Here is a 26,913-nt window from a genome sequence, read left to right as displayed (position 1 = left end):
TTTTAGGTAGTCTCTTAATTTTATTCTAAGTGTGTTTATATTTCTGTGTAGTGACCACATAGCCTCATGAGACCAGTAATACTAAATATTACCAGGTGATAATGTAAGTTGTTTTCCTGAAAAATGTAATGAACATACTGCTTTTCTGCCACAGTTCTCACTAAGGAACCATAATTTTTGGATTTTCCTTTAAAATATTAGTGCTGCCTTTGCAGCTCATGATATAAAGGACACTTCATCTTTTAATTGCATATCTTTACATGTGATTTATTCTGTTTACCTTTTTTCCTTTATAAGTTAAAGAAATAAGAATTTGACAGCACTTTATTTTTTAAGGAAAAATAAGCAAATCATGTTTTTGTTTGTTACATTACTCCTCTGTAAGATTGAAATTGTTATTTTTTTAAAAAAATCTTTGCTTCTTCTAACTCAGATACTAAATGATTAAAATAGTGTGAACTTTTATGAGGTTTCAGAGCCATCATTTCATTAGTTATAGGACTGATTTAACTGAGTGGAAAATCCAACTAAATCTTTTTATATTTTTCCATGGATGTTTGCCCACTGGAGGGTGTAGTGTGTATTGAAGTGTTTTAATAGTTTTTCCTTTTTTACTAGAAATTATGGATTTGTTTACTTGAAGCACTCTAAAAACCTATTTTCTGTAATTTTATTATTGATTTGAGTAATAACTTTAAAAAAAATTTAGTTCAGGGTGAGAAAAGTTAATGGCTATCCTACTTATCCCAAAATCATTCTTTTTCTATCATGTTTTCCTTCATTTCAGTTATGAAGCATGAATTTTTATCTAGATCTTTGTTACATTTATTGAAATATCTCTACAAAGAGATCAGGCCCTTCCTTTACTATTCTAGAATACATATTTTAACCTCTCTACATGAGAAGGGACTTAAAATGGAAGTGAAGTTTAGACTTTATGCTTAATGGCAATAAGATACTAAAGCTGGGTTTGGCCAGATCATTTTGACACCAAAGTTGAATTTATTTATGTGGCTCATTCTATCTTTTTCTTGTCTTTTTTTTTTCAAAGTCATTTATCCTATACAAATCAGAAACCAACAACCTAAGAACATTCTATAAGATGTTTATAATATATTGCTTCTATACAAGAGACTATTTCTAAATAGAAGTAAGCTTTAACACTCATTTACGTGAGTCTTTATGTCATTATCTTTTCAGAATTCTTTATTTCAATTGTGTTACTTTTATGCCGGAAGTCAGGTTCATATTGTTCAAGATGTTATTCAAGAGAAGTTTTCAAATAAGGATATAGGTTCTTTTTAAATTTTTCAATCCTTTGTATTTTAGCATTATGTTTTGGTTTTTAATGTCCTTTTCCTTTGTTTTCAGAGCATACGTGAAGGAGATTTTTTTGTTATTTAGAGTGAGGAACCAAATAATACTGTATCTCAGATGTGACCATTTTAACATTTTAGAAAACATCTCCAGTTTTGTCTTCCCTCAGAACACCCTCCCCAACCAAAATCTGTAGATGCCCAAGTCCCTTATGTAAAATGTGTGGTATTTGCATGTAACCTATGCCCATCCTTCTGTATACTTTAAATCATCTCTAGATTATGTATAATGCCTAACACAATGTAAAGCTATGTAAATAGTTATACTGTATTGCTTAGGGAATAATGACAAGACAAAAAAACTGTACATGTTCAGTACAGTTTCAACCATCATAGGCCTAACTACAAAGTATACGTAACTTTTTATTTCCCCCCAAATATTTTCAATCTGTGGTTGGTTGAACCCATAGATGTGGAACCCGCAGAGGGTATTTGTCTTTTTAAAAACTATTGTAGAAATGTTTGTACTTAAATGTAAAACTAAAGTGGTTTATTAGACACGTAGTCACAGTTCTCAAAATTATTTCTATTCAGTTCTATGAAAAATAACTTCTTAAGGTTAAGTAGATATTTTCAACATATGTGAAAGTTGTCCTCTGGTTCATTGTTAGCATTTTGCTTCTAAAATTTGTGGCCACCAAAGGATAAAATATTGAGGGAGCACAAGATGGAGCACTAAGTGAATTTTAAGCCTTGTTTTTTTCTGTCTTCAGATAGTAAAGCTGTTATTGAGTGATTTTTTTTTTTTTTAAAGCGGTGGCTTGAAACAAGTCTTCAGTGTTAAGAGAACTGTAATGATACTTGCCCTTTCTTCCATGTGGGAGAGCCTTTTGGCTCTCTACCTTGTATATTAAATCAGTAGCATGGCTATGGGAGTCCATATATGGTACTTTGACAGAAGTGGTTAATAAGTTAACTTTTCTGTTAAAATAACATTTACTATTCTAATTTGAGCTCCATTAATGTATGTGGTAGAATAAGAAGATGAAGACCAAGGCATTGACTATATCCATTGATCTTCGAATCTACTGGTATTAACTTTCTTATAAGAGGCCTATTTTAAACAACTTGACATAAAGTGGAATGATTTAAGCAGTTATCTACAAACATAAATTGGTTTGATAAGAGAGAGTGTTTAATTTATTGAGCCTTTGGAAAAAATGGTTTTTATTGAATTTAACTAAAAAAAATATTACTTAAAATTAGTTTTTATAACTAACTTTAGAACATCTTTCAAATGCGTAGAGTGTTTGATGTGATACACATAATTTTTAGGCCAGATATGTCTATCCTGTCTTAAAAGTAACATATGCACTTAAAAAAATATTCATAATTATATACATTACTTATTTCCAAAATGGAGTTGAGGTAACTATGCATTTGGGCTGTATTTCCTTTTGAAACTAAAATGTTTTGCACAATAAGATGTCATAGAGAAATATTCTGTGTCTCTTTTTTTTGACCACCAAGTTAGACTATACTTTTTTTTTTTTTTTTGGACTATAGATTTTTAAAGAGATGTAGCCTGGCATTCCCATACAAGACAGATTCATGCTTTTTTCGGTAATATTTCTATTTAGGGCCTGCCAAGGGCCAGCACTGTGTTAGGTACTGGCATACAGCAAAGATAGTCACTGTTTCTGCCCTTAAGTACTTCGTCTTCTGGTGGAAGAGACAGGTAAATAAATGTCAACAGTTACCATAGTAAATACATAGAGTGGGCTGTGCGAACGCATGGAATACTGGAGCAGTAGTTTAAACAGTTTTTCTCAAAGAGGTGATGGTTCAGCTGAATCTTAAGGAGAAACATAAAGCCTACTCAGGTGGGGAATACAGTGGAGGCATTCTAAAAGGGGCACAGTGTACAGTAAGGTGTGGAAGCGTGAGGTCATGGCGTCATGGCGGAGCTGCAGGTAATTAGGTATGCCTAACTGGGGGGGGGGGAAGGGGAGGAGTGCTGGGAAGACTGGAGACGTATTCATTCAGCACATTTATTGTGATGGTAATGGTAACGTGGCCTCTGCGTAGAAGGAGTTTACATTCTTGCAGGGAAGAAATATGTAATTGTTACAGTGAAAATATATATGCAAAAGTCAGATTGTGCTGTCTGTCAGACTTCTAGGGAGTTTAAATGAGGAAACATTGATAAAGTTTAATCTTGGGAATGCTGGGGCTGGAGCCATGTGAAGACCAGGTAGGTAATACCCAGGTGAAAATTGTGAGGATTTAACTAAGGCTATAGGTTTAACTATGTTGGGTTCAAGGATGTATCTGAAGTAGAATCAGAAGGACTTGTGACTGACTGCTACCCTGGGTACTCAGAGTATGGGTAGGAGGTTCAAGTAGGTAGAAGGGGACATCTAGAATTCTCCTCAGGTTTGGCAACTGGTTGAATGTTGCCATTACTCAGAAATGGAATACGGAGTTAAGCAACATCGGGGTGGGGACAGAGATAACAGTTAAGCTAATGAGATTAATTTTTGTCACTGACTTTTGGTATCTTTTCAGATGGAGGGCTTTTCAGTGGATAGTCCGGTATATGGATCTGAACCTGAGGAAAAAAGTCTAGGTTAGAGGTGTAGATTTGGGAATCATCAGTGTGTAAAGTAGAAGCTTAGGTGTGAGTTTGATTCATTCAGGGAGTGTGTACAGTAGAAGAGTGCCAGGGCTGGAACTGTGGAAATGCTAATTTCAAGGACTGGGTAGAAAATGATTATCCAGTGAAAAAAACTGAGAAGAACTGCAAGAGCTAAGAAAATCAAGAGAATATGATATCACAGAGGCTGAGAATGGTCTGAATATCCAGTTAGGGACGGAAAATTTTTCTTCACAAGCCTGTGTTACATGTTTTTTAACAGGCAATTTATTTAATGCAATTCTGAACTAAGGCCGTCTTGCAAGTAGTTTAATCACTCTTTGGAGTAATAGTCTCTAAATTTATAGATTTGAGACTAATGAAATTGTTTGTTTTAATAGCAAGAATTCCAACTTTTCTTACCATAGTATTTGTTCCAAGTAAGAAGATTGTGAAGGAGATTTTTGTTTTGCTTCATAATGCTTTGAATTGGAAGGTTTTGTGCTGCTGATTCAAACTTAAAGTAAACTTTGAAGTTGATGAGGTTTCTTTCAAGAGCATTGTGCTGTAAGGTCATTTTTTTCAAGTGCTTTTTTGCAGCAATTATGGATGAACTGCACTGTTTCTTGTAGGCAGCATGACAGTAGTAACAGCGAAGGGCACAGAAAATAAAAAATAATGGAAAAACCTTTTATTTAACCCTGTGGCAGGATATATAATACAATAGAAATACGTACTTATAAAAGTGAAAATGGCGTGGCTTTAGAGAGACAGATTATCAACTCCTTTTATATAAGGAAAGTCTACTGAGCGAGTGTGGCCTGCTGAACGGGGTAGGGTGAGCACTTAGCTGAGAACCTAGCATACTGTTGAAAACAATAGGCATTTAATAAAAAGCTGTCAAATAAATATGTCTGTAGTCAGTCCATAGGTTTGTCACTGACCCTTGTTTGTTTACTTTGCTTCAAAAAGATTATCTGGGCAAATCCAATTCCTTCTCACAATTTTTAATTGTGATTAAAAGAAAACAACACATAAATTTGACCATCTTAACATTTTGAAGTGTAAAGTTCAGTGGTGTAAGTATATTCATATTACTGTGTAACAGATCTCCAGAAGTTTTTCATCTTGAAAAATTGAAAATCTGTATCCATTAAACAACTTTTTCTCCTTTGCTCTCCCCTCTGCCCCTGGCAACTACTATTCTATTATACTTCGTTTCTATTAAGTTGACTACTTTAGATATTTCATATAAGTAGATGCATAAAGTACAGTAGTACCTCGGTTTTTTAACGTCTCCATTGACGAACATTTCTGTTTGCGAATGCTGTAAAGTTTATGGCTCTATGGTATCATTAGATAGTAAAATTCATGCTAAATTGCTGTTTTAGGGCTTGATTTTAAAGATCTGGAATGGATTAATCCATTTTGCATTATTTTCTATGGGGAAACCACACCTCGGTTTTCGAACGGTTCAGAACTCGAACGGTCTTCCGGATGGATGATGTTAGAAAACCGAGGTACCACCGTGTTTGTCTTTTTGTGACTGGCTTATTACATAGCATAATTTCCTCAAGGGTCATTTAGGTTGTAGCATGTGACAGAATTTCTTTCCTTTTTCAGGCTAATATTCTATTGTATGTATATATCACATTATGTTTATCCATCCATCTGTTGATGGACACTCGGGTTGCTTCCATCTTTTGACTATTGTGAATAATGCTGCCATGAGCATGGGTGTGTAAAATCTCTTTGAAACCCTGCTGTTAGTTGTTTGGGGTATATACCCAGAAGTGGGATTGCTGGATCATACAGTAGTTCTATTTTTAATTTTTTGCCTCTGTTAGAGATACGACTCAAGAAATGGGCAAGTTAGAAGCAAGACTTGGTGCAGCTAGATAGTGATATGGAAAGGGTGGGTCAGGTGAAGGGCCATGTGCAAACTAAAGTTTTTAGGTTCGAAGGATGTAAATTTTATGGGAAAAGGTAAGGTGGTGTAGAATGAATAGAGTCGATGCAAGAACAAAGACAACCGAGAGAGAAAAATAGAGTTGAACAAGTGACTGGTACCCCCAATATTCTTCATTTAGTCATCTCTCTGATATCTGGTTCTTTACGTTTTCCAGGGTTCCCCTGGGCATGTAAACTTTTTAGTAAGCCCCTCTTCCTGTAGAAACTTTTGAGTGAATCTTTATTCTTGGAAACTAAAATGTTCCTGATTAGAACAATCTTATTGAAAATTACCTGCTGAAGTAGCAGAAAAAAAACAATCTTATTGAAAATTACCTGCTGAAAAATTTTATCATAATTTTAAAGTATATCTTAATCTCCAGATATTAGAGGCAAATAGTTGATGTTCTTGATGGGAGCAGTGTTGCATTCAGAAGAGAAGAATCAGATTGTCATCATTGATTTAGATTGGATTGACCACCATAGAATTGTTTTTGAGTAATTGTGTTTACCATTATTTGTGTTTATTGTTACCTCTACTATTTATTAAGCACTTTCTATAATACATGCATGTCACTGTGCTAAGCAGTCACCACTCACTATTTCATTTGGTCTCTCCAAAGCTCCATTGGTGGTCAGATGTTATTACTATCCCCATATTCAAATAACACTGACAGAGAGGTTAAGTGAACCTCTTGCTATATGGTTCAAGTGAGAATGTATGGTTCTAAATGTGAGAATGTTGGAGCTTAAAGAAACTTTAGGGGTAATTTATGAGATTTCATCAAAAAAAGGTAGGTGCTAAGCAGCGAGGCAGGTAACGTAACACCAAGAGTCCATGTGTTATCCAAAGGGACAGCTTCTACTGAGTTTCAGCCTTTGTTGCCAAATGGGGATGTGGGGCCAGTGTTGCCAATTACACTTTTTAAAGAGAAATCAGAAACCTAGATTTGAATGTGAAATTTCCCAATTTTTAAAACGTGGTGGGCAAACATGTTATGTCTGCAGGCTGAATGAATGTGGCCATAGGGCCACCAGTTAGCAGCTTCTAATCAAGGACAAGCCCCTTATTTTACAAAAGAGACAGAGAGGCTGTGTGAGCTACCCAATGTCACATAGCAAGTCAATGTGTAGCTTGGAATCAGCATGCAGTACATATTCCTTCCATTTTTTCCCTTAAAAATCACTTTAAAGTTGCCAAAACATTTCTTTACGTTTTTAAGAAAAATTAAAGTGTGTAGCTGAGGAAATGAGCTAGTGATTGATGGGATAGATTGACTAGATTTTTGAAATGTGCTTAAAAATTGTTTACTTTTTAAATATATTTTATTGAAAATTGATTGATATTTGTAATGCTAATGATTTTGGCATAAACAGTTGTACGTCTAGACGGTGGTTGTTATTCACTGCTAAAAAAAAATGCTCTGTCAAGCCATGAAAAGACATGGGGGAACCTTAAATGCACATTACTAAGTGAAAGAAGCCGATCTGAAAAGGCTACACACTGTATAATTCCAACTAGGTGACATTCTGGAAATGGCAAAACTATGGAGACAGTTTAGATCAGGAGTTGCCAGGAGTTGGGGGTTGTAGGAAGGATGAATAGGCAGAGCACAGAAGATATTTTTTTTTTAAACACACCTTTTTTTTTAATTTAATTTTTTTATTGGGGAACAGCGTATTCTTCCAGGACCTAACAGCTCCAAGTCAAGTCATTGTCCTTCACTCTAGTTGTGGAGGGTGAAGCTTAGCTCCCAGTCCAGTTGTCGTTTTGAATCTTAGTTGCAGAGGCCGCAGCCCACCATCCCATGCTGGAATTGAACCGGCAACCCTGTTGTTGAGCTTGCGCTCCAACCAACTGAGCCACCTGGCCGTCCCCGCAGAAGATTTTTAGGGCATTGAAAATACTCAGTATGATACTGTAATGGTGGATATGTGTTATTATACATTTGTCCAAACCCATAGAATGTACACCACCAAGAGTAACCCTAGTGTAAACCCCGGACTTTGGGTGGTAATGATGTGCATGTAGGTTCATTAGTTGTCACAAATGGACCACTCTAGTGGCGGATATCAATCGTGGGGGGGGTTATACATATGTAGCGACAGGGGGTTTATGGGACAGCTCTGTACTTTCCACTCAATTTTGTTGTGAATCTAAAACTGGTCTAAAAAGTCTTTTTTTTTTTTTTAAAAAAAAGAAAATACAGGGATTCCCTGCTTTTTTGAAAGTATGAATTATGCCACTTTGCTTTTACGAAAGACATACATTAGTACTTGTTTTCACTAAACCAAAGAAATCCGAAGAGGATTTTCACATTTAGGAAAAAAGGGAAAAAGCGAAAAGAGGGTTCCCCGTTTGTTTTGCACGAACCATTTGATAAAGCCAGCACGCACCCTGACAGCGAGAGTGGCCCCACCAAGCTCCTTCCCCGAGAACCACACACAGCACTTCAGTAATATGCCACCAGAGCTGTGAACTGCATCTTTGAGCATCTATGCTTTATGTTGATTTATTTTGTGCATCCATTAGCAAGATGTGTCCTAAGGTATCAGAAAAGCCTAAGAGAGAGCCCTTAAGGGTGTTCCACGTAGTATAAAATTGGATATAAGTCAGTGTTTTTTGATAGTGGTGAATGAAATACGGATATGTGTGCGTTGAACTTGCCTGCGTCCACCATTTGTACTATTAACACTCAGAAAGAATCTTGAAAGCTGCCGAAGTTATTGATTCCGCTAGTGAGTGGCAAAGTGGTCTCTTTTAGTCTGCCATTATGCATTGCTTATTTTATTCAGTAATAAAAAATGGAAAGTCTGTTGCTTGAGTGGCTCAATGAGTGTACAAAACATGTATTTATCGTGTCATTCCTGATTTTACTATATATTTCTGTTATGTTAGGTTTTATGTTTTAATGGGTATGATTTGGCAGGTCATTTTTGGGTCTGGGAATGCTCAAAAATTTTTCCATATAAATTAATGGTAATTGCTTCTTCACTTTATATTGTTATTTAGCTAATGAAAGCTCTCACAGGAACATCCTACTTTTGCGTAGTGGGGGAACCTGTGTGTGACAATATGCTCAACATCTCCGCCCAATCACCCAGGATAAGAAGTTTTCTGAGGGTTTGACCCGCCCGTTGAGCTCAGATAATAATTATAACATGCTGGCAACTTCTGTTTTGTCTACTTCTTCTCTGAGATTACGTATTTGCTGCTACGCAAAGAAGATTTCATAATAATGAGTACCCCAGGTTTTTGTTTTTTCTTTCTGTAGGAAAACATCTCTAATTTTATAATAGAAATAAAGTAATTATAATAGAAACTTATAGCCAGTAACTACTAAATACTATTTCAGTATATTAATATATCTATTTTATCTGTATTTAGAAAGCAAATTTGAAAATATATAGATGCTAACTCTGTGAATGTTTACTCTAAATAGTGTTATTTTACCAAAAAAAATCAACAGTTAAAATGATCTTACATTCTTGAACTTAATGAATTTCAATTTTGTATGAATTAACCTAGATATTCAGATTCAGTACACTCTGAAGTTGAGGAAAAAGTACTCTGATTATTTAATGATAGATAGTATCCTTAGAGTAAATTATGTTTTTTAGTATATCATCTTTCAAGACCCCATTTTTGCTTTTCTCTCATTTCACTTAATTGTAGTGAATCTGGCCAGTCAATATATGTTGTTTACATATAGTGTCTCTTTTTGTAATAACAATATACAATAACTGGCTTTTGATTTATTCCTCTAATTCCAGTTTCTTTGAGATTCATGAGAAAAATGAATAGCCTTTAAAAAAATATTGCATGTATTTTAATTGTCCAAGTATTACACTCATTTTAAATATAATTGCTAGAATCTCAGAACTTAATCTGAAAACTTTATTTTACTATGTTTTATGAACAGGGCAAAACTTGTATAAGAAATGACTGTGATGCCAATAGTCTTAAAAACGTATTCTTAGATCTTCCGACTATTCTTCCAAGAGTCAGAGTTCCTATTTTTTTTTTTAAATTGGGAACTGCTTGAAAGACATGCATGTTCTTTAGCTGTTATAAATATTATACTTTGGCTGTAGTATTTCATTAAATTGCTTTTATAGACTTTCTCTTTAGTGTTAATCTATAGTCCTACATTGAAATGCATAAGAAATTACGAAGTTTGTTATTGTAATTCTGTTAGAAATATTGTTGAAGACATAGTTCACTCTATTACAAAGTCACCTTTTTCTACAGAGCCAGAGTAAAAATTTCTTTCAGATCTGAATTCAGGAAAACCAAAATGCTTTTCCTGAATCTCTCTCTCTCTCTCTCTCTCTCTCTCTCTCTCTCTCTCTCTCTTTTTCTCTCTCTCTCTCTCTCTCACACACACACACACACACACACGCATGCACGCACACGCACATTTCTCTGCTCAAGAACTTTCAATTTAGGAACTTTGATAGATATGAAAAACCTACCTATCTTGAGGGGGCAGTTGGGGAAGAAGTATGTCCACCCTGTTAGTCACCAATAGATAGTATTAGCAGTTTCTTGTGTAGTTAATAATTTCCACCTGTGATTAAATAGACTTAATACTAGTTCTGTGGAAGCTAATCTGTTTGTAAGAAGAAGAACCTCTGGATTGTGTCAGAAGCAATAATTACGGGGCCAGAGTCCCAGAGAGCAGCTCCCAGGCTTTCGGCCTCACGTGGAAAGGTGCTAGCTCGGTTATTAGATGGCCGTCAGCTGTAATCAGATGGCCATCCGCTGTGGCTGGGTGGCCATCAGCTGTTACCAGTTAGCCATTAGCCACTGATATAACTGCCGTGGCTACGCTAGGGGGTTGGTTGGCTGGCAGAGAAGCGGACAGCAGTTGCGGATTGTGTAGCTCCTGCTTCCTGTGTCTCCGCCAGCGAGAATATAGTGGTATGACTCCCCTATCCATGGCTCCGTGGGTGTTCCTTTTTGGCCTCACTATATCCTGCGTTCTTGTGCGGGGAGTGGGACTAGAGTCCCTGCATGACAAAGATAGTGAAGGAGCATTTGTTTTAGCTTTACTGAGGAAAAGGGTCCAAAGAAAGGTTAGTTCGTAAATTGATTCTACCCTAGCAGCCCACTTTCTGCTATGAGCATGTGATTTTAGAGAAGATAATGACTAAAGGGATTGTAATTTATCTTAGGAGAATCAGATAGACTCATAACTTGCCTCTTATCATGGCCCTAAGGTGATAAGCCCAGGTTAAATATGATAAGGAAGGCACTTTAGGGAATAAGAACAAGCTGAGGAATAAAAAGAAATCTCTGCCTGCCTTTACTCTTCTACCTTAGTATTTAGGTAACTGCTTCCCATTTAAGGTAATAAAAGGATAAAAAGTCAATTTTTTTCTCAGCTAGTTTGTAAAATCTAGTTGTTAAACGTTAGCTTTATCCATTTAAAAAATTTGTCATTTCTCTGAGTAAATTAGTAAAAGGTATTGAGAAGTGTTCTTGGCTTTAAAATAGTGATTTTGTATGAAGAGCTGCTTTGTGTTGAGAGAGAATTGTCTAAGGCAAATATGGAATTCAAATTTGAAAATTTTCTGTTGACTGAGATCAGGATTATCAGTAGCGTGGAATTATCATGACTCACTGAACTCCATTTAACCTGAAGTTGTAGTCCTTTGAAACTTGCTGCTATTTCCCCTAGAGTCATATTGTACTCACCATTGAACGGGGAGTTCTCTAACCTTGACTTATGGGGCAACAATCCAGTCTGTTTCATAATCTGCAATCTGGGTTTTAAATATCCTACTTAACGTGGGACAGAAGGACGAGACCTAAGCCAAAGGAACATGTTTCTAGATTGTCTTTGCCACATGCTGCTGTAATTGTAGGTTTTGGAGTCGATCTGATCACAGTTGGAATCTTGGTACTATCAATTCTTTATTTTGTGATACAAGACAAATTTCTCTGTTTTTTGTGAGCCTCTATTTATTTTCAAAAATGTCAGTCATAATACCTGTCTCGTTTGGGTGGTTGTGAAGATTAAATGAGGTAAGCTGTGTAAAACATCTGCGGTATACCAAATACATAGTAGGTTTCTCAGTCAATATATGTTTGTGTCCTTCCATACTTCTTTTTTCCTTTAGTTTTGTAATGACTGCTTGCTTTATCCTTACTCATACATGAGTACACAAGATCAGGACGTGTGGGATAAATGTCTCTTCTCTTTATTATGTTCCAGTAATAGACAGTAGATAGGTTGTCTTGTATTCAAGTTATGCCAGATCTAAGAATGAAGTGGTTTAAAAAAAAAATTGATGTTGATATTTGGCATTTCAATATCAATTGTCCAGAGTTGGACTGAGCATACATCCCATGTAGGTTTTCTAGTTTTTTGTTTTTTATTTTAATGCAGTTTCCATTGGCATTGGGTTAAATATATGGATTTAATCCTCTGAAACTACAGTAGCAGTGGCACTATTATTTTGTGGCTTTTGGAAGGGAATACTTTAACAGTTTTAATCTTTCTGATATGACCCATTTAATAGCATAAAACCTATTGCATCGCATGTTGATCTACAGTGTCAAAATACTAGATCTCCCTGTATTAGCTCAGGTAATAGTTTACTAACTTGGATACTTTCTTTGATTTTGTGTCTGTTCTTGAAATTTTTTGTGCTCATGGCCTTTATTTTGATGTGATTTATTTTTTGAAAAAAAGCAAAGCTGATTTAATATTGATTACTCTGAATTCTACTTCTTAGCCCTAATACGTTCTCTGCAGGGTATATTCTTTTAATCTAATACATTTTTTTTAAAGCCATGAAAACAGATTTTATTCAGTACTATTGCAATAGGGGAAAAGAGACCTCAGTATAAATGGGGCTCAATCCCAAAGACAGCATAGGCAAGTGGAAATTTATAGTCCAAGACCGGGGCCAGTGGATGAAAAATTGCTAAGAGGAAATATCAGGGGTAAGGGAGGAATCTAGCGGGATCTTTGATGAAGACAGGTTACATGATCAGACATCACCTGGAGGATGGTGGAGGATGAAGAACCTGATCGGATATCGAGATAAACTAATACAATATTCATAGTAATAAATTTATAGAGTAGGGGATATAAGTGGGCATTTTTAAAAAAATGTTATTTATACATACCTTAAATGCCATGACTTTTAGTCAAGTCAGTATTTTTCTTTTCCCTCTTCTTCCGCCTCCCCCACCCACTTCAGTTCAATCCATTGTTTCATTGTTTCTCAGTCTAGTTGCATGGGACACAGCTCCCTGGCCCATGCTGGTGGTATTATGAGCCTTGCGCACCCCCACTCCCCTTGAGGCAGTCGGTTGCCAGTGGTCGGTGGGCTGCTCATGGCAGCTCTCGCTGGCTGCTGGCCACTCAACGCTGGCTGCCGGCCGCTCCTGGCAGTACATGGTAGCCCATGGCAGCACCCAGCAGCCTGTGGCAGCACACAGCAGCCCATACTGACCTCCAGCTGCTCACAGCAGCCCAGCGTTAGGAGCACGGTGCTCCAACCACCTGAGCCACCTGGTCAGTATTTTTCAACAAAGCTCTGTCTATCCTAATTGCACAAATATTTTTGCAGACATTTCCACTAAGCAGTGAATTAAGCCCTGAGAGTCACTCTAGCCAATCTGAAGGCTCCCCTCACACGTAGTAGTAGTAATTGAGTTTTGGAAATGCACAGGTGTGCTCCTGTTCATAGACGTTTGCTTTTAGAGCAATTTTGCCTAACAGTTGAACAAATTGTATCTGCTTGAATTTGTAAAGACAAAGCAGGTAATCACAATACAATTTCGCTAGAATATATGTTAAGTTGGCTTACTAGATCAAATAGTTTAAAAAATATTACTATATGAAGAAGTTACTCAACTTATTTTTAAAAATCCTTTGCAAAGAAATTGATATTCCTTGATGCTTGTGCTATTAAGACAACTTTTCACTTCTTTGTGGCCTAACGTAATAGACAATACTTTTGGCTTAGAAACTGAAAGTAATGGGTTGACAGTTTGGATGAGTTTGTCTATGTCTGGGCAGGTAATATATGGGTACGGGCCTGTGTGTGGAAGATCACGTATAGATTCATATAGGTGAGAGTGCATTTGGGTTGGAAGTGATAAGAAAAACTGGAGTATTGTCTTACTGTTAATAAAACCTTAGGGCTGATATAATTATGTGCCTGTCAAAACAGCCCTGTTCATTCATTCATCTTCTAGATGTTTTTCAGTAATGATTGGACATCATTCTTTTATAGAATGGTTTTGAAGCTTGATAGCACTCTGTGATCCAGTTAATACAAGATACTGGGCGATGGCTAGAGATTAGCTCATATTTTTTAGACTGAGTGATGCTGAAAGACCACAATTTAGCAAACTAGACAGTTCTGGTTTCAAATCTCAGTTTTGCCACTTACTAGCTGTGTGAAACTTGGGAAACACATTTAGCTCCTTTGAATTCTGAGTTTCCTCATACACAGAATAGTGATAATAATAGTGCCTGTTTCATTGGATTCTTGAGATGACTAAGTAAGATGAAGTTTGCAAAGTACTTGTTCACAACATCTAACAGGCAGTAAGCACTCAATTACTGTAAATTCTCTTTTGTATTTTTAAAAAGTAATAATTGACAACTTAAAGATTTTTTGAATACTTGAAGTAAAATTCAAATTTATTTCTACATTAGCTGTTGGGAGAGTACTAGTGCTTTCTGCACCTGGGGAGAAATCTTGATAAGAGCACTGGAAATTGCATATTAAAGGTTCTCATATTCTGTATTTGTGTAAACCACATAGGCAAATGTAAGCATAATAGAGGATTATTGTTTTTAAAACCTTCAATATTTTTATGGTGAACTTTCATAAAATAGAAATGACATAACTTGTATACCATAACTTACAAATTAATCCAGTTTGAGAAAAATTGATTACTTATTGATTACTCTGAATTCAGATAATATACCACCAATTTTGGGAAAATTACATTACTGTGGTATGTTAAAGTAAACCTAAAATGCCATTAAATACCAGTATTATCATGTTTCTGAGGTTAATTGGCTGCATTCAGTTATAGGTTATGAACGGTCCCACTGGAATAATTCACCAAGTTATCAGGCAGAAAGACCAATAGTTCACAAGACTAATTGACTTTGTCAGTATAATAAAAACACTTACAAATAAAATTCTTTTTGCCAACAGCATTGCAAGTGAAAACCCAAGAAGAAACTGTTATGTCCTGTAACTATCTTGGAATGCTATGATTCAGTCAGCAGACTGTGGGTCGAGGTGGGTCGTGGTGGATGGGAGTTGAAGGCAGGGAAATGGGAAGTATAGGAGGGAGAATTTTGGAGGGACATTAATCAGGCAAATGTTAGAAACACAGCCTTAGGAATGATTTTAACCATCTTGAATCTCCAAAAAGTAGTGTCTTTAAGTTCATTGTATTTTCACCCTTCTTGTTCTGTATCTTAAGCCCTACGTATAGATTTGATAGTCATTATTGCAATGAGCTCTTTCTGAGCTAAGAACACAACTTTGACAAAAACGCAGTGCTGAAATAAGGGTGCAGCATGTTTGTCACCCTGCAGTCTTGCTTCATTTACCAATATAAGACAAATATTGTCTAGAGCACCATTATATCCTTGAATCTAAAATGGCTTTTGGTTGGTTCGTTGGTTGGTTGGTTGGTTGAGGTTGGGATTTGTGCCAGAGTGGGGGAAGGGAGGAATGTTGTGAGGCAACACACAGAACAGTCACTCCATGAGAAATTTTGACCATTTCTCCAATTTCTCTCTCTCTCACTCTCTGTCTCTCTCTCATCTTTTTTTTTTTTGGGGGGGGGGGGTAGTGATGAAAACCATGTATTTTGTTAAAGAAACTCCAGAGTAATATATCAATCTTTCTTAAAGAAAGCAAATGTTTTTGAATGCTTCAAGAAGCTTAGTGAACCAATCAATATCAGAGTTTGGTCTTTATAGGGGGGTGTGGGGGGAGAGAGAACTTTAGCTTAAAACTCATTTGGTGGCTATACGTCCCCAAAGTTAGCTATGAGAAACTGTGCAGCAGATATCAGCCTTCATTGGAATACTGTAGGAGGGTGATGACATTCCTGTTGCATTTTCTTTTTTAAAAAGGTATCTTTTACATTGTAAGCAAACGACAATCAAATTGTTAAGTGGACTTCAAAAATAGTAATAAAAAAAGATTTATAATGGAAAGAATTGATGGTATATTTCACCTAGAGTAAGAAAGACAATGTGTAATAAGGGATTTTGTGGTTTTACAGCTCACTGCATGTGTTTGAAAGCTGTTCTCTCAGCAACGTGGGTGGCAGGTTATGCTACCATATAATGTATTGTAGTTGGCTCTCCACACTTGTCAGGGTTAGTGTTCAACCATTCGGAAAATTTTCCCATTGTTCTATCATGTGAACCAAGACTCATGTTGAATTCCCAATAACTTACAAAAAAAGGTTTAATTATAAAGTTTGAAATTTGATTACATCTTATTGTTTTAATACAGTGCTATATATTTTAGTATTTTATCGACTATTGCAATTATTTTTCAGTCAAAAAGATACCAAATCAAAACCTCATCTTATTCTTTAAATAGTTTTACAGAAATCTGTATACTGAATCTTGCCCTTTTTTCTGTATTAACACTCTGTTTCCATCTTAAGCATTTTGCTTTAGATGGACCATGGCTCTTGGCAGCTAGTGCATTTTTAGCAAATAATACTGTTTCTAGTAAGAGTTGCAGAGAAAAAAAAAACTTAGTGTGAGGTCCTTGTAAACTGAACCTTTGGAACATTACTTTATTTCTTTTTTCCCCCTTTTGTGCGTCTTCTCTATTTGTGTAATGGTTATAAATTACATCCTTTGAAAAGAAGAATTAAAAACATTTTGTTTTGTTATTTTTGTAGTTGATTTTTTTTTACCTGTTATTTTAAAGATACACAGAGAAATAAGCAATTATGGTATTGAAATTCCATTGTGCCAGCACCTCCAGAGCATAATCCAAAAAAAACAGAAAGCCGCCTGCTGGGTTGTCTGCAGTATGCTTGTGTGAACATCAGTGTCTGCCGTTCACACATCATTTTTTTTACTGAAAGTTCCTCTTGGAATAAAGACTCTGTGTTTTCTGAATGTAGTGAAACGTTCGTTGGTCCTTATATGTTAAATTTGTGAGGATTTCTGTTTATAGGATTAGTTGTCATAGATTTATAGTCCATGATTGTCACTGGCACATCAAGAAGTAGAGAAAAGGCTTATATGTTTATATACTATAAAATAACGAAAAACTTTCAGTATCAAAGGTAAGAAATAATGAGCTTTTGTTGAAGATATATATGAAAAAGGATTGATTTAAAGACTGACTTTTGCCCTTAAAATCTATTTCATTTATAAAGTGAACTGTATCTTGGCTAGATGAATATAAAAATATAAATTTGTCCTGTATTTCCCTTGAAATTCAGATCTTAAATATGATGCCTTCTTGACAATATTGAGTTAATTTTTTCAACTGACCTAAGTAGTCAAGGAATGTATTAGAAAGTATATTTATGGATCCTTAGTTAATTTTAAAAAATGTTTTTATCTTATTCACTTCATTTTTATTGTTATTATGCAGCTGGGTACCATATTAGATACAGATAGCAAACTTACAAAATGTAATCCACTGTGTTGGCAGTCTGAACCTTTCACTCAGACTCATAAAACATCAAAAGAGAAAGCATTTACCAGATAATAGGGAATTTCGGTTTTAAATTTGGTGAAATCGAAGTTGATGCCCACAGTCTCCTTTAAGGTTTATTTGAATTGTTTAACATCATTTGTTTTTTTTCTTAGAAACTTTGCACACAGAAGTTAATAAAAGAATAAACATACATGTCTTTGCCGAAACTAGGTTTTTACCCATTAGAACTATTTTTATTGAGCGATAATTTCAGGCTTGTTTGTTTCTGAGTTTTACTCTGAGTTTCTTGACCAATTAAAATGTACTTTTACCTTTCATAATAATTGTATCAATCTTTTAATTTATTGTTTCTTCTGAATATTAGAATGAGATTACTGTCTATGTGGGACCAGTCACTACATTTAGTCAATAGGTCCAGTAGGCAGTGACGCTTGCTAATCTCTCACCTGGTCTCCTCAGTTTGCTTTTTATTAGTCTTAACCTTTCTTCAGTCCTATATATGGAAGAGATTTTCACCTAAACAAGATATATCTCACGTGCGCCTCCTGGAAGGGGAAGTAAAAGCATCAAGTCCTTAACATTCTAGTTTTATAAGGGCCTAAGATGCCTGAGTCTCCTGATTGCCACGAAGCCTAATTGCTCACAGGGCAACCTGGCATGCTGCCATTTCCCCACTGGGCTGTTGGTTGGTACTTGTGAATAGAACAAAAATGTCTTTGCTTTTTCTACTTACTTGTTGCTGACTGCAGTTTTAGGACACAAGTTAACATTTTTCTCAAAATGATAGTAATTCACATCAAGATGAAGTCAAACTTCATAATATCTAAAGCATAAGTAGTAGAGTTAGTTTAGTGCTTTTAAAATTCATGTTAAATAAAATTTATTACTTCTTACTCCAAATATTCATTTTGTATAATTCCACCTTAACTATTCTAGACAGATGTTTTAGATTTGGATAAATACTTTTAAAAGTAAATTATGAGGTGGATTTTTTTGTACGTTTTGTACTTTTATAAACAAATTTTGTTATATATATGAATTATGGGACCAATGGAAATCACAGATCTTGCAAGCAAAGTGTGTGTGTGTGTGTGTGAGTGAGTTCAGCTGTTTTGAAAACCTGTCATTGGGAGTACTAGAGATGTTTGCATTCAATTTTTAATATAACAGGAGGTGTATATTGAGTTTTCACCTCTGCCTAGACCTGTAACAAGAACTTCATGTTTTCCCATTGTCATGCTTTACGTCTAGGTACCATAAGTAATAAGAAACAATGAGTATTGTGAGACTACTACACAATTGAGTTACTTTCTTCTTTTCTTCCCAATTCCCCTCAGAGTTCCACATCTCTTTAAAGCATATACAGGATTATAGATTTTTGAATTGCCAATATTTATTCACTTGTACTCATCTCAGTTATAGTCTTATTTTTATTTTGGACACATATACTTTAAGACTATTTTATTACTTTGATATTCAGAGTCAAAGCAGGGAAATTACTTTCAAATCCTGACTTCATCTTTCACCAGCTACTGGGTAACCCTTAGCAAATTACATAACCTCCCTATGAACTTCAGGTTTCTTAGGGATGTGGTGTTGGGATGATTAAAACAAATGCATATTAAATTCTTGGCATATGGTAGCAGCTCAATAAATGGTAGCTCAAAAGAGCAAAGCCTTGAAAAGTGGTAATGTTTTTATAGGCTGTAAAAGCACCCACTAGTATGCTTTCCTATGTAATCTTGTGAAATTGGGGGGGGTTTAGGTACACAAAACTATTGGATATACATTTATATTTTTGAGTTGATAAAGATCCAAGAGCATGGCCTTTGGAGTCATCTATTGGAGTTTGAGTTTTATGCTCTTGCACTTGACTATGAACCTTGCAAAGTTAGCTTCTCTGTGCCTCAGATTTCTTGTGTATAAAATAATAGTCTACCTCATAGGGCTGTTGCAAGTCTGGATTAAAATCAGTACTGTTAAAACAATGCCTGGCAAAGAGAAGTGCTCCAAACATGTTAGTTGTTGTTAACTATTATTATCTTATAGGAAAGGAAAGATTATAAAGCCAGAAAACTCAAATGGAGTCAGCCTTAATTAATGGATATCTCTTTCATCCACTCCTACCTAAATAATTCCCATTACCTTTTTTCCAATTCTCTTCAGATCTCCACATCTCCTTAAAATGTATTTAGGATTATGTTGCAGTTAGAATTATGCTTTTTATTTATTACCTCCATATAGAATTGTGATACCCTTGCAGTAAAAATCTTTACAGATCTCCTAATCAAATGTATCTGTTGACTTTGTCACCTACTTCTTAAAAGTCTTGCCTGAGGGTATTTTTTTTTTTATGTTTTTATTAAAATTTTTTTTTTTTTAAGAGTTTATTGGGAAGGGAAACAGGACTTTATTGGGGAACAGTGTGTACTTCCACGGCTTTTTCCAAGTCAAGTTGTCCTTTTAATCTTAGTTGTGGAGGGCGTAGCTCAGCTCCAGGTCCTGTTGCCGTTGTTAGTTGCAGGGGGCACAGCCCACCATCGCTTGGTGGGAGTCGAACCGGTAATCTTGTGGTTGAGAGCTCGCGCTCCAACCAACTGAGCCATCTGGCACTGGCCCATGTGGGAATCGAACCGGAAGCCTTCGGTATTAGGAGCACGGAGCTCCAACTGCCTGAGCCACTGGGCCGGCCCTGAAAAGATTTTTTTAAAGTCTTCATTGCTATACTGAACATTTTTGAAAGAGGTAATTGGGTCTCCATGTATCCTTCTGCTTCAACTGGATTTTAAAATAAGCAATTATTTACTTAGTTTTTAAATGATTTATATAAAAAGCATTTTATAGTGATTCTTTGGGATCTTAAATTCCTGATTCCCCCATCTATTTTTCAGTGGTTTATAATCCAGTGGTAGGCCATCATTAGACATATTACTGACATGTATACCTAAAGGCTATCTTTAACCTTACCTTGTTTTGAGTATTTATTTATTATCGAGATTTATGGTCATAGAATGACAGTATACGTTTTTGCTGTGCCTTAAAAATTACGCACATGAAAAGTCAACATTTGTTTGTATTTGCGTAAGGTTTTCTCATTACTACTGCACATACTTTTTGTTCTAGGATAAAAGAAATGAATGTAAGATGTCAACGAAATATATATTCATTTATTTTAGAGCTCATTTAACAGCAAATCGTAATTTACCTGGAATATCAAGGACTTGGAAAAAGCTAAACCTCATTTATAGCAGAAGTTCAGCAGCTGTGTGCTGGGATTTCTGTAGTTGTTTCTTTTGTGTGCTTAGCGCTCCCTCCTCCCCAAAGTTCATAAAACACACATATACGGTTTATATGCATATATAACTTTTTTTAACGTAAGGAATAGAACTTTATGAACATCCCAGAAGGAGTATGCCCTCGTCCCTTCCCTATCACAGCCCCTTCCCTACCCTTTAGAGGTAACTACTATCCGAACTTTTTGTGATAATTTCCTTAGCATTTTAATATTTTTACCCCCCTTTTAAGTTTAATGTTTTTAAGTTTAGGTATATTTATACTACCGTAAAACGTGTACATAGGTTAAGTCTGAAAGGACTGCAGTAGCATTTATAAGAAATAGCACTTCTCTCCCTATCCCATATGCCCCGTCCACTCCTTGGGAGCAATCCTTAGTTATTTTAGCCTTTTTTTTGTTTTTGCTTCCATATTTCTAAATAACATATGTACACAGATATCTGTAATAGATATGTACAACTCTAATCTTTGTGTACATATCTATATTTAAAGACATGATTTAAAGACATGATATCTTACTATGAAACATCAGGATTTAGCTCTTCAAGCCTGTTTCTTCTCTCATATACTTCCCTTTCTTCATCTTCCTACTATAGTTTTTTTGGTGGTATTTGCTGAAATCGTTATGCAAATTTTCATTATTATGACCATATAAGTATTGTTTATATCTGATTCATGTCATGTCTAATGATTAAATTTTCTTTTTAGGCATTTTATTTTTCTGGAATTAATACTTGCCTCATTTTTTCCTTAATTTTTAAAATGTTATCAAGTCTTGAATATATCCCTAATTCTCTGATAGATCTATAAAATACCTCTGGAAACAGTCACATATACTTTCTTGGTTTCACATTTTTTTCTTGGAAACATCCCTCCTGGACTTGCAGCTCAAATACTGTGTCAGTGTCAGTTCTATTAGAGAAGCAGAGCACTAGTGTGTGTGTGTGTGTGTGTGTGTGTGTGTGTGTGTGTGTGTGTACGGCATAGATATATGTGTGTGTGTGTGTGTGTATATATATATATATGTATAGGGGGGATGGGTTGCAGTGTGTAATAAGGGATTTGTTATAGGGATTTGACCTTACACAAGTAGGAGTTGGTTAAATAAATCTTTAAAGCTGTTTCCATGTCTGATGCTGGAGCTTGGAATCGACAGGCCTGGCTGCTGCCCCATGACAGAGAGGTGAGCCAGCAGATAGTGACATTTGTGATCTACAAGAGTGCTTACTTCACTTCAGTGTAAACACCAAAATGGATGCTACTTCACTTCTGCCCTCCAGATCTTGTATGGAAATATCTCTTGTGTCCCACCCAGCCAGAAAAATGCAAGGAGGGAATTCTGGGAAATGTAGTTTAGGCTAGCCAAAGTGATACATTACAGAGCCACCACAGGTGGCCTAAGAATGTTTCTCTCAGATCTCTGAGCCTAGGGAGTAAGTGACCGATGGCCCAGCTGCTGCTCTCTGTAGTTCATTACCACATTAGTGTCCAGGCCGTGCCTTCCACAGTCTTTCCTCAGCCAGTGAGTGAGCACAGCAGGCGTACTAACCACGGCTTACTCCTGGGGACTCTGGAGTCTCTGGACAGGCTGTCTGGGCCAGGAGTCCCTGAAGCCCTGCCACACTTCCCCTAGACCTGCACTGCAGTCTGACACGGGTCCACCCAACCTTCCTTCTGTGTCTCCTTCCCCTGGGCTCAGACCTGCATCACTGTCGGAAAGCTCTGCCAGCCTCCCCCGGCTCCCTCCCCATTTTCTCTCACAGACGTTTCCCCTAATACATTTCTGGTATGTCTGTTCATGTCTTGGTTTCTGTTTCTTAGAGGACCGGAACTAACAGCTGTCTCCTCAAGACATCCCTTCAACATCATCCTGGGAATACCCTTCACCTCTTTTGCTAGATCTCTTGTTTCCTGGATCCAAGGTCTTCATCTTTCTTGATTTACTTCCTTTTTGATGGAATGTATACTCCACATGGGAGTAAAATTGTTGAATCCTTGCATGACTGAAAACTTTATTTTAATCTCACCCTCGAGGGATGATTTGGCTGGGTATGGAATTCTAGTTTGGAAATAATTTTGCATCAGAATTTTAACCACATTCTCCATTATCTCATAATTTCAGTGTAATGTTGAGGAATACAACGCCACTTTTGATTTTTGATTCTTTCTTTTGAGTGTGATCTGTTTTTCTTTGTAGAAGCCTACACTTACTCTCCTTATGCGTCATGTTCAGAAATTTCACAATGCTATGCCATACTTGTGTGTGTGTGTGTGTGTGTGTGTGTGTGTGTGTGTGGTGGTTTTTTTCACTGTGCTGTGTGCCAGTCGATCCCATCAGTGAAGAGACACCTGTGCTTCAGTTCTGGGAGGTACTCTTATGTTCTTTGATATTTTCCTTCTTCATTTTCTCTGCTCTCTCTTTCTGACTTCATATTTGTTAGCTGTGATACCTCCTGTGCTGAGCCACTAATTTTCATACTGTACCTTTCATTTCCTATCTTTGAAGTAATTCATTTAATTAGTTAATTTAAAACAATGTGCATGCACACATGACAGATGACCCATTTTAAATGAAATACAATTAATATCTTTTGCCATCTCTTGATCTTTGGAATATTTTCAGAGTCAGTTTCCTTTACAGTAGAAATTATTTTTACATTATTGCAGATTATATAGCTGAAATGTAGGTGAAGGACTATTCAAGATAAGGCTGAAGAGGTAAGCAGGGACCAGCATTGGTTCTAGATCTGTACTGTTCCCTTGTTGTTTCCTTCAGAAGTTGTCTCTTAAAACAGAGATATAAAATTTTAAATCATCAGCATATATCCACTTGACATTCAGACAGTGATACATGTCTGAGCGCAGGGAAAGGAAATAGGTACCTGAAGTCATGGGTCTGGATTCAATTATATTGGATAATTGCGTAGATTAAACTCTGTATTGTGAGACTAGTTTTAGGACAGAACTAGGAGAAATACAGCACTTAAGGAACAGACAGAGGAGTCTCCAGAGAGACAAAGAAGAGATGAGAAATCAAAGATGAGAAGAGAAGAAGTAGGAGGAATACTTAAAGAATGTGAAATCACAAGAGGCCATGAGAAGAGAACATTTCAAAAAAGAGGCTTCATCAAGTGATGTAGAAAGGATAAAAAGGCTTGAACTAAAAGGATCCCATGGATTAGCAATAATGAATCTTATTACCTTGCAACTTTCCTATGAGGAAAGTATAAAAATTATATGGGAATAAAATTACCCTGATTTATTTTTTGTCTACAAAAATGACAATTTCATATGATTTACCTAACAGTTGGAGAAGTAAAGGTTTAGGAAGGAGAGGTAATTGCTTAAACTCAAGACTAGAAGTGGTAATTCAAATCTCGGTCTTCTTTTGACATCGGATCTGATGTTCGCTCCTCTGTACTACATATTTTTATCTATTGCTGTTTATTGATTATTCATTTACTTAGGTAAGACTTTTAGCCTTCCTTTTACACACAAACCAAGGCCTAATTTTATTATGTATGTATACATATTTTATATTTCTGGTTTTCTTTTTGATAATAGTTAAATCTGGTTAATTTGGGAAATCACTTTTTTTGTTGTTGTCCAAAAAGTTTTTTGCAATTTCTTCATAACTGTTCTTTACCATTTTGGGCTTTGTTGGTGAAATTATTTTTTTAATTGACATTGACTTCAAATTAATTCAGAATTGTTCATGTAGGTCAGTAGAACACTATATATTTCTCTCATTTGTTATGCCTCTTTTTTAAAAACAGGTTAACTTTAAGACCAGTTAAGCTATGTAATCTTAACTCTTCAGGGACTCTTTCTGGAGTAAATTTCTCTGTATAGAAAACTTGTTCTGACTTGTCCAAAAATGAATGTCTTGACTACCTGTAGGAGGAGTGACTGATTTTGACCTTAAAGTCACCTTCGTAGGTGGTCGCCTTCTTCACTAGGGCAAGAGAGCTTGCTTCCCATACTGAGCTCTTTGAGTCAGATTCTGTCTTCTTGTTAAGCTACTTTTGTGGTATCCTTACTTTTAACACATTTGGAATTCGTGAAGTTTCTTTTGGATCGTATTAGACTTTCTTTCTCTACAAGTAGGTCATCATTACTGTAACTGGTTCTGTTCCTTCCTAAGTGAAAGGATGGTTCAAATTCCAGAATCTGCTGCTTCATGTGTCGACAGTTCTCATATTGAGATCCTGTAGAATATCATCAAGTCACAAACTATGGTTAACGAAGGAGGAGAAGGTAGTGAGAATAGGGAGCAGGGGACAACTTTCGTGAAGTAACTATCAAGTAGTTGTTCCTTCGTCATTTCATTTTCCAGCGATATGTGATTAGCAATAGGAAAGGCCATGTAAACAACTTCATATCTCATATTTGACATGATTTTTGTTGATTATTTCTGCTTTTTTAATGTAAGCTTTGTTTATGGTGGAGTTTGTACTTTAATCAGTATTTTCTGGGAGGGGTACACCTGTCCTTAAATAAATAGAGTAGAGCTAGTGACTGATTAAATTGACTAAATAAATCATGGTCATGTAATTAAATGAAATGTTGAAGAAATACTTATTTCAAATTAACACTAGGAATTGTCTCAAAATACTCATAAAATCCTAGACATTTTTTAGTGTGGAATTTTCACCAGCCTTATATAACTTTTTAAATATCATTATTCATCTGCCACCCTTGTATATTACTTTTCTATTGTGGTATAAAAAGTACCATGAACTTAGTAGCTTAAAACAACACATATTTATTTATTTTTATTATTTTTATTTTATTTATTTATTTTTTTAAAGATTTATTGGGGAAGGGGAACAGGACTTTATTGGAGAACAGTGTGTACTTCCAGGCCTTTTTTTCCAAGTCAAGTTGTTGTCCTTTCAATCTTAGTTGTGGAGGGTGCCGTTCAGCTTCAAGTTGTTGTCCTTTCAGTCTTAGTTGTGGAGGGCGCAGCTCAGCTCCAGGTCCAGTTGCCGTAGCTAGGTTGCAGGGGGCACAGCCCACCATCCCTTGTGGCAGTCGAACCAGCAACCTTGTGGTTGAGAGAGGACGCACTCCAACCAACTGAGCCATCCGGGAGGCAGCTCAGCTCAAGGTGTCCTGTTCAGTCTTACTTGCAGGGGGCAGAGCCCACCATCCCTTGCGGGACTCGAGGAGTTTGAAGTGACAACTTTGTGGTTGAGAGCCCACTGGCCCATGTGGGAATCGAACCGGCAGCCTTCGGAGTTAGGAGCATGGAGCTCTAACCGCCTGAGCCACCAGGCTGGCCAGCACATATTTATTATCTCATAGTTTCTGTGAGCCAGGAGACTAGGCATAGCTTAGCTGGGTCCTCTGCTGAGATCTCACAGGCTGCAGTTAGGCTGTGGTCTCATCACAGCTCGACTGAGGAAGGATCCACTTCCAAGCTCACTCAGGGTTCATGTATTTTTAAGCACATAATGTCAAGTATCCTATATAGCTTAGCATTAATTTCTTCATCTTAAATGTATATATCTTACTGAGTTACCAGTTATTTTCTGTCATTTACAACATTCTCTTACTATCTTTAGTAAACCACGTTATACATTTGTGTACGAAACTATTTTTAAACTACAATATTAGATAAAGCTTTACATAGATCTTGGTCAGGCACATCATTAGATAAAATCCAGAATACAGTAATAAACTGTATCAAAGAACTGTTCTGACAGGGATCGATTTGGCAAGGTGGGGGTCACTGGTGACTTTTACAAGATTGGTTTCAGTGGTGGGGACAAAAATTCAAATAGGAAGGGGATAAAGGTAACTAGCAGGTGAAAAAATAAAAAACAAAACAACTTTTCAAGTGCACAAATATATGGAGAAAGGAGCCAACAGGGGAGATGGTAGAAAGAAAGAATAAGGAGGAATATAGAAAAAAATTATATCTTAGTGGTGATGAAATTTTCATTATTGAGGTCCCAAACCTGAAACGGGAGAAATAAGTTATTTTGACAAAATGTTGCCTTTTATTAATTCTGTTTAAAAATA

General features: G+C 36.2%; 1 protein-coding gene across 3 annotated transcripts in view; it reads left to right on the top strand.

The window, feature by feature from the left end:
- The window catches only part of ANAPC10 (anaphase promoting complex subunit 10), a 53,933-nt gene that overhangs the window by 23,343 nt on the left and 3,677 nt on the right, over window positions 1-26,913 (top strand). The window contains exon 5 of one of the 3 annotated variants that reach the window (XM_033134536.1): window positions 23,554-23,604. The exons of the other annotated variants lie outside the window; for them this stretch is intronic. Coding sequence (XP_032990427.1) covers window positions 23,554-23,562 — 9 coding nt within the window. The 3' untranslated portion in view covers window positions 23,563-23,604. The remainder of the gene's footprint in view (window positions 1-23,553; window positions 23,605-26,913) is intronic. 3 annotated transcript variants of the gene reach the window in all.

The sequence above is a fragment of the Rhinolophus ferrumequinum genome, chromosome 18 (assembly GCF_004115265.2).
Source record: "Rhinolophus ferrumequinum isolate MPI-CBG mRhiFer1 chromosome 18, mRhiFer1_v1.p, whole genome shotgun sequence".
NCBI lineage: Eukaryota > Metazoa > Chordata > Mammalia > Chiroptera > Rhinolophidae > Rhinolophus > Rhinolophus ferrumequinum.
This window is presented reverse-complemented; position numbering and strand designations above follow the sequence as displayed.